The sequence below is a fragment of the Lipotes vexillifer genome, unplaced genomic scaffold (assembly GCF_000442215.2).
Source record: "Lipotes vexillifer unplaced genomic scaffold, Lipotes_vexillifer_v1.1 scaffold854, whole genome shotgun sequence".
Taxonomy (NCBI): Eukaryota; Metazoa; Chordata; class Mammalia; order Artiodactyla; family Lipotidae; genus Lipotes; species Lipotes vexillifer.
The window spans coordinates 495,932-511,692 of NW_006791376.1; the positions used below are offsets into that span (position 1 = coordinate 495,932).

Below are 15,761 nucleotides of genomic sequence, written 5' to 3' on the forward strand. Positions count from 1 at the left end.
CCCAGACCAGGTCTCGAACCCATGTCCCCTGCATTGGCAGGCGGATTCTTAACCACTGTGCCACCAGGGAAGTCCCTGTTCTTTACATTTTTAAATAGAGAAGGGTTGATATGAAGGAGAGATGGGAAAGATCAGTGTGCTACCTTGACTGCAAGCCCATTCTGAGGCAGGTCACTTTTAGAAGGTTGAGGATCTGTAATGGATTCCAATAAAACTGTCTATGCCTGTGCACCTTTAGAAAAACCTTAAACCTTAGGGGTAAGCTGCTCTGGGTTGAAAACCATTGATCCAGAGCACACAGGCTGGATTTCCTGCCCCGTTTCTCTTGGGGGCATGTGCTGCCTTTCCATGGCAGGGGAGAAACATAGAAGCTGTCATTGTCCCCTACACCAGGCACAAGTCCCAACTCTGGCCTTCCACACCCCTCTTTCTTTGCACCCCACTTTCTCATCCCGTAAACTTCTCTGTGTATTAGAATAATCTGTACATGAGAATTCAGTATCTCTGTGCTATTCATGACTCAAGACTGAGGGTTGCAGCGCCTCTCTCATGGAATTTCAGTGAGGACAAAATGGGATACACTGTGTCCCCAGAAGTTGAACGTGAGTTGGGTTTGGTCTATGAGGGCCCAGAGGTGATGACACGTGTGGCCTTTGGCCCTTCATGGAGGAGAAAAGTAGCTGCTGACCCAGGGCTGACAGCACCAGCTGGGATCCCAGAGTTCTAGTTTTTTCTTGCTCTGCCCTCTCGGTGAGATTTCCCCTTGCCACCCGCTTGCATCAGGGCCCATGGCAAAGATCACCAAGGCCTGAGGAAGTTCAAGGAGTGGAAAAGTTTTAATGAACATTACAAAGGGACTGGGTGAGGGGGACACAAACTCCAAATCCAGCCTTTGTTGCCCATTTCAGTGGCTCAGGAGGGAGGGGGCTCAACCCTGTTCCCAGACCCAGAGGCAGCTGGAGGGCAATCCCTGGAAGTCTCCTCTATCCAGCAGAGGGGCTGAGGGAAAGGGGAGAGAGGAGTCTCTGCTGGTGTTGCCAGGAACAGGGAGACCTGAAGCAGCAAGCTGACCTCTAAGGTCAGGAGAGACCCAGAATCAGGCAGGAACATCAGAGGTCAGAAGGGTAGATGGACTGAACAGGTGGGGAAACTCTTGGGTCCCCATACAGCACTGTCACAGAGGGGCCCCAGGGTCTGCTGGCTCCAGGGACTGAGACCCTCAGGGAGACAACCCCAGACTGAGACACTCACAAAGGGGCCCTGACGTCCCCCCTTGCCCTGTTCAGCAATGGTCAGGAGAAGGTCTAGAGGGAGAAGAGAGGACAGGGGTCTGGGTGGGCAGAGGAGGGAGCCTAGGAAGAGCATGGGGGAGGGGACGGTGGGAAGGTCCTCTAGCTGCTGCTCTGCTGCTCCTGCTGGCGGATAAGGTTGGCGATGGGACTAGTGATGCCGCCTATCAAGATCCAGTACTCGTCGAAGCTGATGCACCCGTCGTGGTTGGCGTCCAGGTTCTGGATGAGCTTATCAGCAGCCCTTCGGTTCCCGGTGTCCTGGCGAGGAACTGGGGGTCAGCAATACTGAGGTGGCAGCTCTACAGAGGCCCCAGCAAGGACCCTAGGCAGAGTCCAGGGTCTGGCCTGGGCTGCTGCTGCCCTTGGAAGATGGGAACAGAGCCCTCACTGGCTCAGGCTTGGGCACCCTGAGGACAGAGGGCTGGGCGGGGTGGAGACCCCTGGTTTTGGGGGGATAACTCTGAAAGGACAGAAGCGGCGTGGGGAAGGAAACCCAGAGAGGGCAAGAGCTTCAGGAGCTGGGTGGGGTAGGGGCATGGAGCGGCCAGGCCCTTGGGTGTGGGGAGACCTCACCGTCAGCATATGGTTGAGCTCCTTCTGAAGCATCTTCCGGAAGCTGCTTTTGCTGATCTTGTCCTTGGCCAGGCTGTGCTTGGACACGTATTTGTAGAAGTTTTCCACCAGGACGACCACCGCCTTCTCCAGCTCCGTGTAGGAGTCCGCCATCTCACCGCCTCACACCTCGCAGGGCCTGGGTGCCAGGATGAGGGGAGGTGAGGAGACGCCACAGGCCACACCCACTCCTTCGCCTCTCTGCCCCTGTCCTCCCGCTGGGCCCACCCCCTGGGCCTCTGGCCCCCCAGGCTGGCTGGTCCTCAGGAGGAAGTAAGCAGGGAAAGGGGAACCCAGGGTGGGCCTGGAATGAGAACTATGTGTCTCCTCTCATCCAGGTGCTCCCCAGCTCAACAGCCTCAACAGGTTTTCCAGGCACTTCCCCAGCCCCAGGCACTGAGCTTGTCAGAGCCCCAGAGAGAACAAGAGGCTCCATGGGAAGAGGATGAGAGCCAGTGCCCATCCTTCCACCTTCTCCATACCTGGCCCACCCAGAGGCCCTGGCCCGGGGACAAGCACAGCTAGAAACTGCTAGGATGGGCCACGTCCCCCACCCCCAGGGCTGGCCGAGACCCCTGCCCCAGGCAACAAAGCAGGAGGTGGGGACCTAGGCTCTCCCCAGTCCTTTCCGCCAGGCTCCAGGACAGTGTGTCCAGGGTCTCAGGCCATGGCTGCCCTTCTCTGATAAAGGACAATGTCCCGATCCATCAAGTGAGGCTTTGTGCAGGCCCCCAGACAGCCCCGGCTAGCCTAACCTCCCTCATACCCACCCCGAAATATACAGCAGGATACAAGGGCCCCTCCCCACCCCATTACCTAAGGAGGAGCCCGGAGGTTCAGCCCCAGCTGGAGACAGCTGAAGATGGAGCCTCCACAGCCAGCCAGAGGCTACACACATCAGCCCCTCGCTCCAGGACAAAAGGCACTCACATTGCAAGCGGATACAGCCTACTGAATAACAGGATATGAGGGGAACAGGCGGATCTACTCTGTGAGTCACCGCCCATGCCCAGAGCCCCCCCAAGTGAACCCTGGCAAATGAGCCTCCCTTCCCGCCCCCAAGCCCAGGAATGAGTTGCAGCTGCCTTGCCCATTGGGTCTTGGCAAGGGAATGTGGACACCGCCACCAGGGCATCCCATGGTTCGATGATGGAAGGGAAGTCTGCTTCTCCGAGCCCCACCGCAGCCCCTGCCCCTGCCACCTGCTTTCTAATCCTCTTCTTGGCCATCCATCCCTCCTCCTGTGCCCATTGCCCTGCCCTCTCCACCTAGCTAAAGCCTGCCCAAACCGCACCTCCAGGCCCTGACCCTTGCCCTCTGGTCCTCCTCCCCTGACTCCCACAGACTCTCAGCCAGCCTTGGCTGGGCCCACTAGCTGCTGTGACTGCAGTCTCTTCCTGGATCATCTCTCCCCAGACACCAGACCTTCCTTGAGGCAAGGATAGTGTTTCTTATATGCAGCCATTGTGTTAGGACTGGGAGACTTTGGGACCAAGTGAGTCCCAAAAATCCTGGATATACAACTTTAAAAAATTTTTAAATCCTGGATATACAACCTCCCTGCTTTTAATCTCTGCATCTCCTCTCGCCCACGTGGCCTGGCCCAATGCTTTGCTCAGGTAGATGCTCTATAAATATTCCACCTCCTGCCAGCCCTGATACCAGGTATCCAAGGCCCCTGACCACCCTTCGAAGATTTTTCTTTTACTAAACTTCTTCTGGAGGAAGGGTGAGACCCAGAAGGACTAAGCGAGGATGCAGGAAGGAAGGAGAGTTGAGAGGGAGAGGGGTCAGTTTAGGGCAACTCTGACCAGGAATCCTCCCCTGCCTCGTCCACCTGACTGCTCTGGTCTGTGGCCGAAAGAATGAAGTATGGAACCAGGACTGTAGGAAACCTTTTTTTTTTTCCAGTACTCTTTATTTATTGTGTGTAATTGTGTGGTTCAATGTTTATACCTTTGTAAGACTTTCATACAAATGCTCTAACGTTCACAAATGAGGACAAAAATGTTTCAATCCATGAACTGTCTTCCCTGCTGCCCTTGGGTGGGCAGTTGCCCAGGCCTACGACCAGCATTCCCGGGGATTCCGAAAGCTGCACCCATGTCAGCAAGGATTGTCATGCCCTACTCCCAACCAGCCTTGGGAGTGGGGAGAAAGTTCAGAGAATCCCCCACTTTCACCATCCCAGACCTTGTTCCCCAAGTGAGGAATCCTGTGGGAAATAGTCAGGGAGAGGAAAGGATAAGAAATGGGTTTGGGGGGCAGTGTGTCTCTGTCCCTCTCCCCACTGGCCGAGCACTCCCCTCCCACCACCTGCCATCTTGGAGCCCAGTCCTGCCCTTCCTTGATACCATGCCTCAGCCTCTACCTGGCAAGACACAGGTGAGCTCCCAGGAGACATCTCAGCACCTGTTGTCAGGTACACAGTCACCCCAGAGAGCTGCACTCCAGCTCCCAGGCCTCCCAATAGTCCCCACCCCACCTTCTTCTGGTCAGTTGGACAATGCTGGAGTTAACAATTTGGACAAATGCTTTTCTGAAGCTTTTTCTGAAGGAAAGGTGTCTGAGGGGAAGAGTCAGGTGTCATTACCCTCTTTCTCCATCCCTTCGCTGGGGGTCAGGAGACAGGCTCTGCCACCACACCCATGCCAAGGTCACCTGCCCCTCCTGCCTGCCCAGTCCTCCCAACAAAACAGGCCAGAGGGTCCCCAGGCATGTGGCTGGGGGGAGGGGAGGTGGTGGGCCATCCCATCAGCCCCTCCCTGGGAAGGGTGGGGCAGGAGGTAACTCCTGCATTGACTTTGCCACAGGTTGATCCTGGCTTGAGGGGGAGGGGGGAGGTGGACAATACACTGGAGCCTTCCAAAACAATGAGAATGGAGGGACTCGTCCTCCAAAGGACCCTCTCACCTGGGCCCCCAACCCTCCTGCAATGTTCACTGTCTTCGCCTTGGCTAATTCATCACTGAGCAGCCAAGAGGCCCCCACCCTGCCCACCTCAGCCCAGCTCGCTGAATTCTCCAAAGGCCCAAATTGCCCTGACACCATGCTCCTGGGTCTCACCCACTCCAGCCCCACCCTCCCACCCCCAGGTGCTGGGCCCCACCCCTCCAAGTGCCTCCTCTTCACCCTCCATCTCTTCAACTCCTCAGTCCCTTTCCATGTGGAGCTCTGAACATCCACCACACCCTCTAAGACTCACCTCCTCTTCCTACCTCCACACACACTTCTTGAGTCTTAAATTGTTCCCAAGTGTTGGGATATGTCCCCGGGCTCCTATCCCTCCTAGTCACCTCTCCTCTAGAGCCTAGGCCACTCTCAAGCCTCAATTTGGCATTCTCTGCATTCCTTTCATCTACCTTGAATTTGTTCACTCATTTATCCACCATTCACTTGCTTACTCTCTCCTTCATTTCCTACTTAATTCACTCATTTGCCCCAGTTGCCTGCAGTACACAGGGAAGGCCGCAATCTACACTGGGCTGGTAATGCTTTACTCAATTTGCAAGGTTGTTTCAAATTAACCTCTCCAGCCTCTCCAGCTCCATTGTCTGTTCCCTCTTCTGCTCTTTTCCCAGTTCCAGAGGCTACTATCTCACACAAGTGTCCCTGCCTACCCCCCAGCCCCACCCTCACAGGACTCACTGCATCTAATCCACACAAATGTACACAATCACAATGAGCAAGGAATTCTGCCATTTCTGATCCCCTCTGCTTGGGTGACCCATCTACCTTCCAAACTTCTGCTTTCAGAATACGTAGCTGGAGGAAGAAGACTATTCCTCGGAAATTTATTTCCAAACAAGTGAAGTTGGAGGAGTTTGGTGTGGAGACACACACACACACCCCTGCCCCTGGCCTCACAAACACCCAGAGAGCTCTTTTCTAGTCGATTCTGAGCTCCTGCTCACCGGCACTCCAGGGATCCGTCGTGGGTCTCCAAGCACACCAGCCCTCACTCCCTCTGACCTGGGCCAGGCAAGGCAAATGCTCTACAGGGCAGAGGACTCCACCAAGCAAAGTAAGTCAAGCCAGAACCTGCCTGGGTCTTGAGGTAGAGGAGAAGCTGCCCAGTTTCTGGGCCCCTCTCCTGGAGTTCAGGCTCCAGGGGGGCCTCACCCAGGTTCCTCCTGGGCCCCATCGCCCCTCCCAAGAAACAGCTCCCAGAGCACTTGGGGCCAGCGTCCGGCACCTGCCTGAGTCGAGAGGTGGAGAGAAGCAACCCCGGCCCCTGCCTCCCCTCCTCAGGCTGCTCTCAGGCTCTCTGGGCCCTCCCTGGCTTCTCCTGGACCCCATCACCTCTCCCAGACACAGCGCCCAGCGAGGCTTGTGTCCAGGGTCTGGCTACTCCCCAACCTCCACCAAAGACATCTGCCCTTTTTCTGTTGGGGAAAATCGGAGCAGCTGACAGCAAAGCTTCTGAACACTCTGCCCGGTGGCCCAGCCCTGGGAGAGGAACCCGGTCAGCTGCTGGGCTGGGGAGGGGGTCTTGCCACCCCATCCAGTCATCTGAAGGCCTCTCCAACCCCCAAGCCCACCGGAACGCTCCATTCCCATACTGGCCTTTTGGGAAAGTTAACAATTGACGAAACCTTCCTGCTCAGTCTCTGCAGGCCCCCCTCCTCAGGCCCCCTTCACTGCCCCTTGTCCGGGCCTCCCAAGCCTGCAGGGCCCCTCCGGCAGCCCCAGACCTCCCAGGACGGGCCTGGGGTGCTCACCTACCTTCTTGGTCCACCTCCTCTCCTGCGGGGCTCTGGGACCTGGGCTCTGGCACTGCCAAGTAGCTACGAGCTCAGCCAGCCAGGACTCCTCCCCGCTGCACTCCCAGAATCTGTCCCACTCCCTCCCGGCCCTGCCTGGCGCAGCTGGCTCAGTGGGGAGGTAAGGTCTGAGCTCCCTCTTGACTTGGCCCTGGGGTTGGGCCCATGTTAAAGGGATACACACCTTTTTTAACACCCTTCTGCCCCCACCCCAGAGGGAGTGGTGCAAGCTGGCGCTCCCCCAGCCCCACCCTCCTAACCCTGCAGGGCCTGAACAGAATTTAAGACTTTGAGAAAGGAAGGGAAAGACTGTCACCTGCCCTTCTCACCTGGGTCACTGGGAGCCCCGTTTCAGGGACCCCTAACAGACAAGTTCAGTTAGTATTCCAGGCCAGCCTGGCTGGCCGCTTAAATTTCCTTGCTGTTGGGATTTCCGTGGGCTACAGTCAAAAGGGCCCAGAGCGTGGTTCCTTGCCTTCCACCTCCAGTGCACCCGTCCCTACGACCTTTTGTGTGCAGCAGAGGATTCCTCTGGAAACACCCCTTCACCCCTTCTCCAAGATACCCAAGGAAATTGGCCAGTTTGATGTCCCAGAGGCAACAGCTGACGCCAGAAGTGACCCATCCCCCCACTCCAGTGACTTCTGCTCACTGGCCTCTCACTCTGTGTCAGGCTCTCTGCTAAGTACTTTACATCATGTGCCCCATCCCCATTTTACAGATGAGGAAACTGATACTCTGAGGATATGCCCCAAGTTCCAAATATAGTACATGGCAGAGCTGGGATTCAAACCCAGGTTGGTCAGCCTGTTTCTCAGCCTCACATTTCCCCTGCTACCAGTCAGCCAGGCTCACCTGGGTTCATATTCTTCTCCCCACATGTGCACACACGCCCTCCTCTCCTGTCAGAGGGCCAGGTCACTGGCAAAGTACAGCCTGTCCCTCAGAGAGAACCAGGTCTCCCACCTTTAAAGCCTTTTGCCATCCTCAACCCAAATCCACGGGGGAAAGTGAGGCCCCTATTCGCCTCCACTGCCGACCACTGCAGTCCCACAGGTACCGTGCCACCCAATGACTCTGCCATTCACCCCAACACCTCCTCACCCATGGACCCTTGGGGTGGGGATGGGGTTCAGTCAAGACAACGTCTTTCATTTTTTCCATCTTCTTTATTAATCAAATGATACAAAACAACCATCATTCTGTAAATGCCCAAGCACCCAGCTGGTCCTCTCACTCCCAAAACTCACCCTCCTCAGCCTCTCCCCCACCCTGCTCTCTCTCTTCCCCTGCCCTAAGCCAGGGAGACAGGGTCCTGAGAGGAGGCTGGGGCAGAGCTGGGGGCAGGGAGGGACAGCACTGGACAGACGGTTGGGGTTGGGGAAGAGATTAGGAGGGGTAGGTTCGTAGAGACCCTTTTTAGTACCGCATATCCATTCCTCCTTCCACCCCCTTCAAATCAGTTCCCATAGCTCAGCTCCTCTCTGCCCTTCCACCACTACTAAATGACTTGGCCCTTACAGCATCCTCAACCCTCCAGCAGCCCTCCAATACATCCCTGGCCCCAGCCACCCCCTGAGCCTCCCCCAGGTGGGGACCCCTGGACCCATTAGCCCCACGGAGCTCCCAGGGTTGAAGTACACAGAGGCCCCAGGAAGGGCCATTATGAACCTGAACGTTGCTGAGGTGAGACAGGTGGGGCTGGGGAATAATGCGGGGGTGGTGGAGAGAGGAGTTTTATTTCCAGGCCCCCCAGGCTCTGGAGGCCCCCTTTCCCCAATATCCCCCCCGCCGCAGAATTCCAGGGGAAGGTTTTCAACTCCCCCGGACAGGGCTCTCCAGCTTCACACTCTTGGCTGCTTCTCCAATCAGCTCCCAGAAAGTCCCGAACTCCAGTTTAGAGTCGTTACAGCTGCCCAAGTTGGGAATTTTCTCTTCCAGCCCACAGTTGTTCTGAAAGGAGGGAAGACACCACAGCTCAGCCAGGCAGCACCTTCCAATCTTCCCACTCCTCCCTGCCCAGGGGCAGAAAGCAAGTCCTGAGTCTACCTGGCACTGACAAGGGAAAGGGCTGGCTGGGGTTTGCCAGTGCCAGGGGCCTTGGCAGTGTGGGTGGGGTCTTGGAGTACTTGCTTGGGAAGTCAGGGTACTGCCTGGGGCGGGGTCCACTCCCTCAGTACCGGCATGAGGTGGGGCAGCTGCTGGGTGACCAGGTCCCGTAGCTCGGAGGGGGTCAGCGTCTCCTTCCCACCCTCCACCGAATACTGGTGGAAGTTCTTGATCAGGGTCTCGATGGCCCTCTCCACGTCACTGAATTCCTGGGCATCCTGAGGGCAAGGGACATCACCCATGTCGCAGAGGCCCCACGCATCCTATGACACCCTGCTTCCCCAGGAGCCCGGCAGAGCCAACAGGGCAGAAGACAGCTGGCAGGCACGTGGGCCCTCGCCCACTCCAAAGCCCAGCATCCAGCCCCTTTGCCCCCACTGTCCTCTGCCCTGAGCCATGTGTTGGGCAAGGCTTCCTCCCCACCTCCCCCCAGCCTCCAGGCAGGGCAGGTCCCAGCATGAGACCCAGGCATCCTCTTCCAGGGAGGGCCCATCTGCATCACCCTGTGTAGGCACCAGAGAGGGTTCAGGTCTCACAGGCAGGGTCTGGAGTGCAGAGCAAGGCCAAGGTGAGGGGGCAGAAGTCAGTGAGGGACATAGACCCTCAGGGTGAGGGAGAGGAGAGTGGGAACAGAAAGGCCAGGAATGAATGGGTGCACCTGCACGTTGGCTGACCCACACTGTCCCATGGTGCTTGATGCGCTTGGTCCTTTGGTGAGAGTGTTGTCGTCCTACAGCCGGCCCCAGCGGAGCTGATGTCTCATGATCTGCTCAGAGGAGGGGGGAGGCTGAGCTAAGGAGAGAACTCAGCATTTCTTTCTCAACTATCCCCTTTGGCTGCACCCCAGATATTCTGTGCCTCACCCAGGGGGTCAGAGCCAACTCCACACAAGCCCCGTCCCTGCCCAGGCTCCCGGAGCTAAGGTCACAGCCCCCAGGCCAACCTATTTAGAGGGAATCCGTTGAGCCTCACCTTAGCCTCCTTCCTCCCACCCCTTCCAACCCCCCACCCCTGTTCCATACACACACACACACACACCAGCCTCCAGGGCCTGGTCCCGCAGACCCTCCCCTGGCAGACTAGGGTAGGATAGGTTAAGCATGCCCTCTGGACCAGTGACAGCCCATTTTGGGTGAAAAGCCCTGGGACTCCTTACCTGCTGGCAGCCGCTGAGACAGGACTGGAAGAGCCAGTACACCTGAGCTCAGCTCTTATACCTGGGGGAAGGGAGGGGAGGCAGGGGGCTGGGCCTCATCCTGAAGCCAGCCCTGCTCCTGCAGCCGCCTGGGCTGTGAGCCAGCCCCACGGGGGCCCCACCTCCATTGGCCGCAGCTCCGAGAGCCCGCCCCACACCCGGGCCACGAGGAGGGAACCATGGAGAGCTGGGTCTGGGATGCCCCTGGCCCCAGACCAGCAGGCAGAGCCCAGGGAAGACAGGGAGGGGAGGCTGGGGGCGGGGTGGGGTGGGGGGAGGGAGGACTTGGAAACGCTGTGGCGTGGAGCCTGGGAGGAAAGGCCTGGAGGAAATGTAGGACAGGAAAGGGTTCTGAGGGGGCTCTGAGTCAATCACCAGGAAAGAAGAAGCAGAGGCTGGTCAAGGCAGGTTTTGTGGCCTTGAAGGAATGAGGGACACGTGGGTTGAAGCACTTTAATGTGTCACACACACACATTCCTCCCCTCAAGGCCGATTTAGATAGTGACACTCAAGCCTGCCCAGCCTTGCCGAGTCCTAATGGCAGAAATTTGGGTCAGGAGGAAGGAGCCAGAGAAGGGCAGCCTGGTGAAGGGGGCAGACTGAGTGTTGTCCTGACGTCCTTTCAGCTCTCCGCAGCCAGCATGCACGTGTGGGAGGCCCAGATGGGTGATCTGTCAGCTAACAACCTCTCCAAACTGGTTGGGCTACCTGCTCCTCCCTCCCTCAGAATCCCATGCCTTCCCTAACCCGGAGACTCCACAGCAAACCACCCTCCCCGCCCCGCCCAATCCAGCACCCGGGATAACATCCCAGGGATCCTGGACTGTAGGTCTGGGATGAACTCAGTCCAACCCCAGTGGCCTTCCCCACCTGATGAGGAAGAGAAAGGGAGAAGGCAGGGCAGTCTGTGTGGGTCAGGAAAGGAGTGGGCAGTGCTGAGAGCCAGAGTTCCTGGACTCCTTTCCTAAACTCTGAGATCAAAGCATACCTCCCAGTGCCCCTCCACAGGTCTCCTTCTAGGGCTCCTATGTACTTTTGGCCTCCACTGGGGTGTCTGTAAGTGTCTCAATCTGGGGACCCCCCGAGGCTATCTCGATTTCAGGGTTTCTCCAAGACTGCCTCAGCCTGAGGTCTCTAATGTCTCAGTCTGGGGGTCCCTCTGGAATGTCTCAATCTCTCACTGTCAGGGAGCCCCTCTGGAATGTCTCAAATGGACCCTCAGAGTCCCAGCCTGGCGGTCCCTCTGAGGTCTCTCAGTCCAGGGACACTTAGATGGAAGGTCTCAATCTAGGACCCTTTCATGGTGTGTGATGGGGAGCTTGTCTCAGCCTAAATGTTCCTCTGGACTCACAGCTGCCTCAAATGATGGACACCTGGCCGTAAGGCAGTGACAGTTCTTGGAGGGCAGTGCCTGCTGGGCTGCCCCACCCCTGCTCCCTCTGGTGGCAGACAGTTCAAACCACATGCGCCTCTAGCCAAGAAGGATGGGGAGAGCAGCGTTTGGGTGCCCTGAAGTTCTGCTTCCTGCAGCACGACCACCACCCTCACCCCAGTCCTCGAACCAGAACCCTGTGTTCATCCTTCTGCTTCACCCCTGCCATGGTAGGAGGGAGGAGAGAAGGGTCCAGGGTTCCCAAGCACCCGTCCAGAGAGGATCCCGGTTCATTACAGAGGCTCTGGAATTTCAACCCAGTTCTACCTATTCTTGTCTTTGTGACTTAACCTCTCTAAAATCTGTTTCCTCATCTTTAATACAAGACTTAAAAACCGTACCTACCTCAACGGGCTGTGAGCATTAACTAAAATAATACAAGAAAATGTTCAGCCCCGTTCCTGGCACAGAGCAAGCCCTCAACACATGTTCACTGCTATCATTACCATCCAATGACACAAACCCCAGGAATAAGAAAGTGGGAACCAAGACCAAGCCCCTGAGACCTGGTGGGATATAAGTCACCTCACCTGCCCCAGAGATCTGTCTCTACCTTTCAGATATTCATTCATCAACCATGTATTTATTGAGCACCTATCCTGTACAAGATCTGATGCTGCAGAGTATCTGAAGACGAATAACATTCCTGGTCCTCAAGGAGCTCATAATTTTTGGACCCAAACTCAGGTGGGGACAGAGCTTTCCCACCCCCTAGTCTCAAGAGAAGAAATCATCAGGGTAGGTGTAAGAAACGTCTGTGTTTCAAGGAGAAAGCTTTATTTGTGGGGAGTGGGGTACTGCCCAGCCCTGCCATACCCACCCCCATCCCGGCCAGCCGGCTTTACTTCTTTCGGATCTGCAGGGCCTTCTCCTTCCTGATCTCCTTGGCCAGCTCCCCAATCAGTCTCCAGTACTCATTGAACTTGAGCTCTGAGTCCTGATTCACATCCAAGCTCTTCATCTTCTCCTCTAAGGAGCCCACATCCTGAGGAGACACCACAGGGAAGAGTGGGGTTAGAAACGAGGGTTTTGACACAGGGAGGGAAGAATTGCCAGTCACCACTCCCTTCCCTCAGAGAGCACTAGGATCTGCCCCAAACCTTTAGAATGAAGCTGCAGCCCCAACACAGCACTGCCCTGGTGCCCAACTCCAAGGGGAAGCAGAGGAGGGAAGTGGGGAACCTGGTTATAGTGTTTGCTGTGGTCTAAATATACCCACCATGGCGGATCATGAACCATAAACATGATGTCACTGAACGCAGAGAGGGGAAGAGATGCACACAATGGGCCTTCAACGGCAGGTATGGGTGGGCTCCAGCACGCCACTGTGCCAGCCCTGGGATAAGCCCAAAGACACTCGGGGAGCCCTTGTAGGCATTGACTCACTCTGACCACCCACAGAGCCTTCTCAGGCCACACTCCTCCTTTACAGAAAGCTGGAGAAGTTCACAGCACTTGGCTGCCCATTTGCATAATCCTAATGCCTTTTCATTCTTCCAGTTGGGTCACTAGCCTGGTAGATCAGAGGAATGGCAAGGACACAAGGTATGTGGTTTCCTAGGGGGCCCTTGGCAAAGTCTCTCCCAGCAGACCTGTGAAATCTAAGGATATTCTAAGTTGGACCATCGTGATCAAAGGATTTGTTGCCAGGTAAGTAACCACAACCAGAAAGTTGACTGTTGAACGATGGATCCATGTCAAACCAGACGAGGGTGCCTCAGGCAGAGTTCATGCTAAACATTTGAATCAACATTTGGAGGAAGGCAGAGAAGGCTTGCCAAATCTATAGATGGCACAAAGCTAATTTATAGAAGAGCTAAACAAGACTTTTTTTAAAGCTACAATCATGCTTATTTATAAAATACTATAAGCATTGCCAGTGGAAGGCAAAGATGCCCAGTGTAACACACAGATGGAGGGGGAAAACATACAATTAGTCAAGAGAAAGAAATAAAAGGTAAAACTGTTGGGAAAGAAGACGCAAATTCACCTCTTATGTTAGCAATTATATAATTGTATACCTAGAAAAAAACAAAAGAGTGATAAAGGTTAACATTTCAACAAGTGTAAGCACTTAATAGTGCTGACTGTTCTGAGCATATGCTGAACACCCTACATGCTTTACATCATTTAATCTTCATAATCTGCTAGAATGAAAGGCTCCTGAGCACAGGGACCTTGTCCGTCTTGTTCACCACCATAATGCCAGTGCCTGGGAGAATGTCTGGCACATAGCGGAGGCTTGTTCACCACTATAACCCAAAGCCTAGGACAGTGTCAGAACAGAATGTAGTAGGCACTCAATAAATACTGACTGAATAAATGCAAGACCAATCCAACAAGAACAGTATTAGTATGAGTCCATTTCACAGATGAGAAATGAAGGCTCAGAAAGATTAAATAACTAACCCGGGATGACAAGCTAGACCCTGCATTTGAACCTAGACTGTCTGACTCAGAGCTTATGCTCTTACCCACTAATCTGTATTTCTTCCCCCAAAAAACTATTAGAAATTATAAAGTATCATGTGACAATATTAATACACAAAAACGAATACCAGTTTGAAAATATAATATGAAAGACCCCACTTAAAATAGTAAAAAATAAAATAAAGCACTCAGGAAAAAATGTAGGACTCTATTAAGCTTTTGTGAAGAAAACTGAACTGAATGATATGAAAGAAAACAAGAATAAATAGAAAAACATACTTCTTTTTACAGAGAAAGATTCAATAGTGTAAAGATGTCAATTTTCCCTAAAATAACATTTTTATATAATCCCAATTAAAATATTTACAGGATTCTTTTTAATATGATTAAATGTTACTAAAATTCCTCTTGAAAAATCAACATGTGGGATCTACTGGTAAAATTCTGAAAAAAAAACAATAATGAGGGAGAAACAACCTACAGGTTATCAAAGCATATTTTAAAACCATAGTAATTAAAGGAGAATGTTTCTAAATAAGTAATAAACAAATCAATGAAACGGAAAAAAGAGCCCGAAAATATACATGGGAATTGAATACATAATAAGTGGGGTATTTAACATCAATAAGAAAATTTTAATAATAAAATAAAGTCTGGGAGTTTTTTTAATAAGTTAAACTGAGGAAGACCTTTCTAAACATGGCATAAAACACAGAAGCCATTCAGGAAAAGTTTGACAGATTTAACTACATAAAAATTTTTTATATTCTGTATGGCAAAAAAGACCAAAAACAAACTCAGAGGACGAAAGGGCAAATTAGGGGGAAATGTTTGCAATGCACATAACAGACAAAGGCTATTTTCTTTATTTATAAAGAGCTATAATAAATCAATATGAAAAGAAAAACACTTTGATAAAAGAAACAAGCAGTTCACAGAAAAGGCAATATATATGCCTACAAAAATATTTTTTAAAGTTCTATTTCACACAGAATTAAAGAAGTGTAAATCCGAACAAGACACCATTTCCACATATTAGATTGGCAAAATTTAAAAGCTCAGTAAGGGCTTCCCTGGTGGTGCAGTGATTAAGAATCCGCCTGCCAATGCAGAGGGCGCGAGTTTGAGCCCTGGTCAGGGAAGATCCCACATGCCATGTGTGCCACAACTACTGAGCCTGCGCTCTAGAGCCCGCGAGCCACAACTACCGAGCCCACATGCCACAACTACTGATGCCCGCATGCCTAGAGCCCGTGCTCCAACAAGAGAAGCCACCGCAATGAGAAGCCCACGCACCATAACAAAGAGTAGCCCCTGCTCGCCGCAACTAGAGAAAGCCTGCGCCCAGCAAGAAGAACCAATGCAGCCAAAAATAAAATAAATAAATAAATTTATAAAAACAAAAAAATTAAATAAAATTTAAAAATAAACGCTCAGTTAGACCCATTTGGGGCAAGGGATGTGGGAAACAGGCAGTCGCATGCACTGCTGTTGGCCATGAAAACAAGTACAAACTTGTTGGGAGGCAAATTAATAATATCCATAAAAATTAAGAACAAACCTTTTGACCTAATATTTATACTGCCAGACATTTACTCTATAAATATTTTCCCTTTAGTATGTAAGGATATATCGATATAAACAACGTTTGCAAAAGGGAAAAGTGAACACAAGAGAAATGTTCATCAATAGAGGATTAGCTACATAAATTTGTGTTAAGCTACCTATTAGAATACAGTACATCATTTTTTAAACTGGGAAAACAGCCTATATGTATTGTTACATTTTTAAAAAGCTATTTGTAGAACCGTAGGTAAGATGCATTTATTCATTCACTCACTCAACAATTTTTACTTCTTTTAAACTTTTTTACTATCTCACTTATTCTCTCAGTATTTTTTTTTTTTTTTTTTTTTTTTTTTTTTTTT

General features: G+C 52.8%; 3 protein-coding genes across 3 annotated transcripts in view; all 3 read right to left on the bottom strand.

Moving 5' to 3' along the window:
• Positions 1-817: 817 nt before the first annotated feature.
• S100A16 (S100 calcium binding protein A16) lies at positions 818-6,753 on the bottom strand. Its single transcript, XM_007464374.1, has 3 exons — positions 6,626-6,753; positions 1,866-2,043; positions 818-1,550 (listed from the first exon to the last, which is right to left on the bottom strand). The coding sequence occupies exons 2-3, from the start codon at positions 2,016-2,018 to the stop codon at positions 1,392-1,394; spliced, it is 312 nt and encodes a 103-aa protein (XP_007464436.1). The 5' UTR covers positions 2,019-2,043; positions 6,626-6,753; the 3' UTR covers positions 818-1,391.
• Positions 6,754-7,814: 1,061 nt separating this feature from the next.
• S100A14 (S100 calcium binding protein A14) lies at positions 7,815-9,961 on the bottom strand. Its single transcript, XM_007464375.1, has 4 exons — positions 9,933-9,961; positions 9,435-9,542; positions 8,848-8,994; positions 7,815-8,620 (listed from the first exon to the last, which is right to left on the bottom strand). Exons 2-4 carry the CDS (start codon positions 9,462-9,464, stop codon positions 8,483-8,485), a joined length of 315 nt encoding a protein of 104 aa, XP_007464437.1. The 5' UTR covers positions 9,465-9,542; positions 9,933-9,961; the 3' UTR covers positions 7,815-8,482.
• Positions 9,962-12,159: 2,198 nt separating this feature from the next.
• The window catches only part of S100A13 (S100 calcium binding protein A13), an 8,457-nt gene continuing 4,855 nt past the window's right edge, over positions 12,160-15,761 (bottom strand). Inside the window, exon 3 of the mRNA XM_007464376.1 lies at positions 12,160-12,388. Coding sequence (XP_007464438.1) covers positions 12,245-12,388 — 144 coding nt within the window. The 3' untranslated portion in view covers positions 12,160-12,244. The remainder of the gene's footprint in view (positions 12,389-15,761) is intronic.

What these genes read in the sequence shown, in the direction of transcription:
- S100A16 (XM_007464374.1), bottom strand. Translation starts at nt 2,018, where the DNA reads ATGGCGGACTCCTACACGGAGCTGGAGAAGGCGGTGGTCGTCCTGGTG. An exon ending in AGCTCAACCATATGCTGACG is followed by an intron (nt 1,551 to 1,865) that starts GTGAGGTCTCCC and finishes GTTCCTCGCCAG; the next exon opens with GACACCGGGAACCGAAGGGC.
- S100A14 (XM_007464375.1), bottom strand. Translation starts at nt 9,464, where the DNA reads ATGGGACAGTGTGGGTCAGCCAACGTGCAG. An exon ending in GTGGGTCAGCCAACGTGCAG is followed by an intron (nt 8,995 to 9,434) that starts GTGCACCCATTC and finishes CCTTGCCCTCAG; the next exon opens with GATGCCCAGGAATTCAGTGA. An exon ending in AGCTGCCCCACCTCATGCCG is followed by an intron (nt 8,621 to 8,847) that starts GTACTGAGGGAG and finishes CCCTCCTTTCAG; the next exon opens with AACAACTGTGGGCTGGAAGA.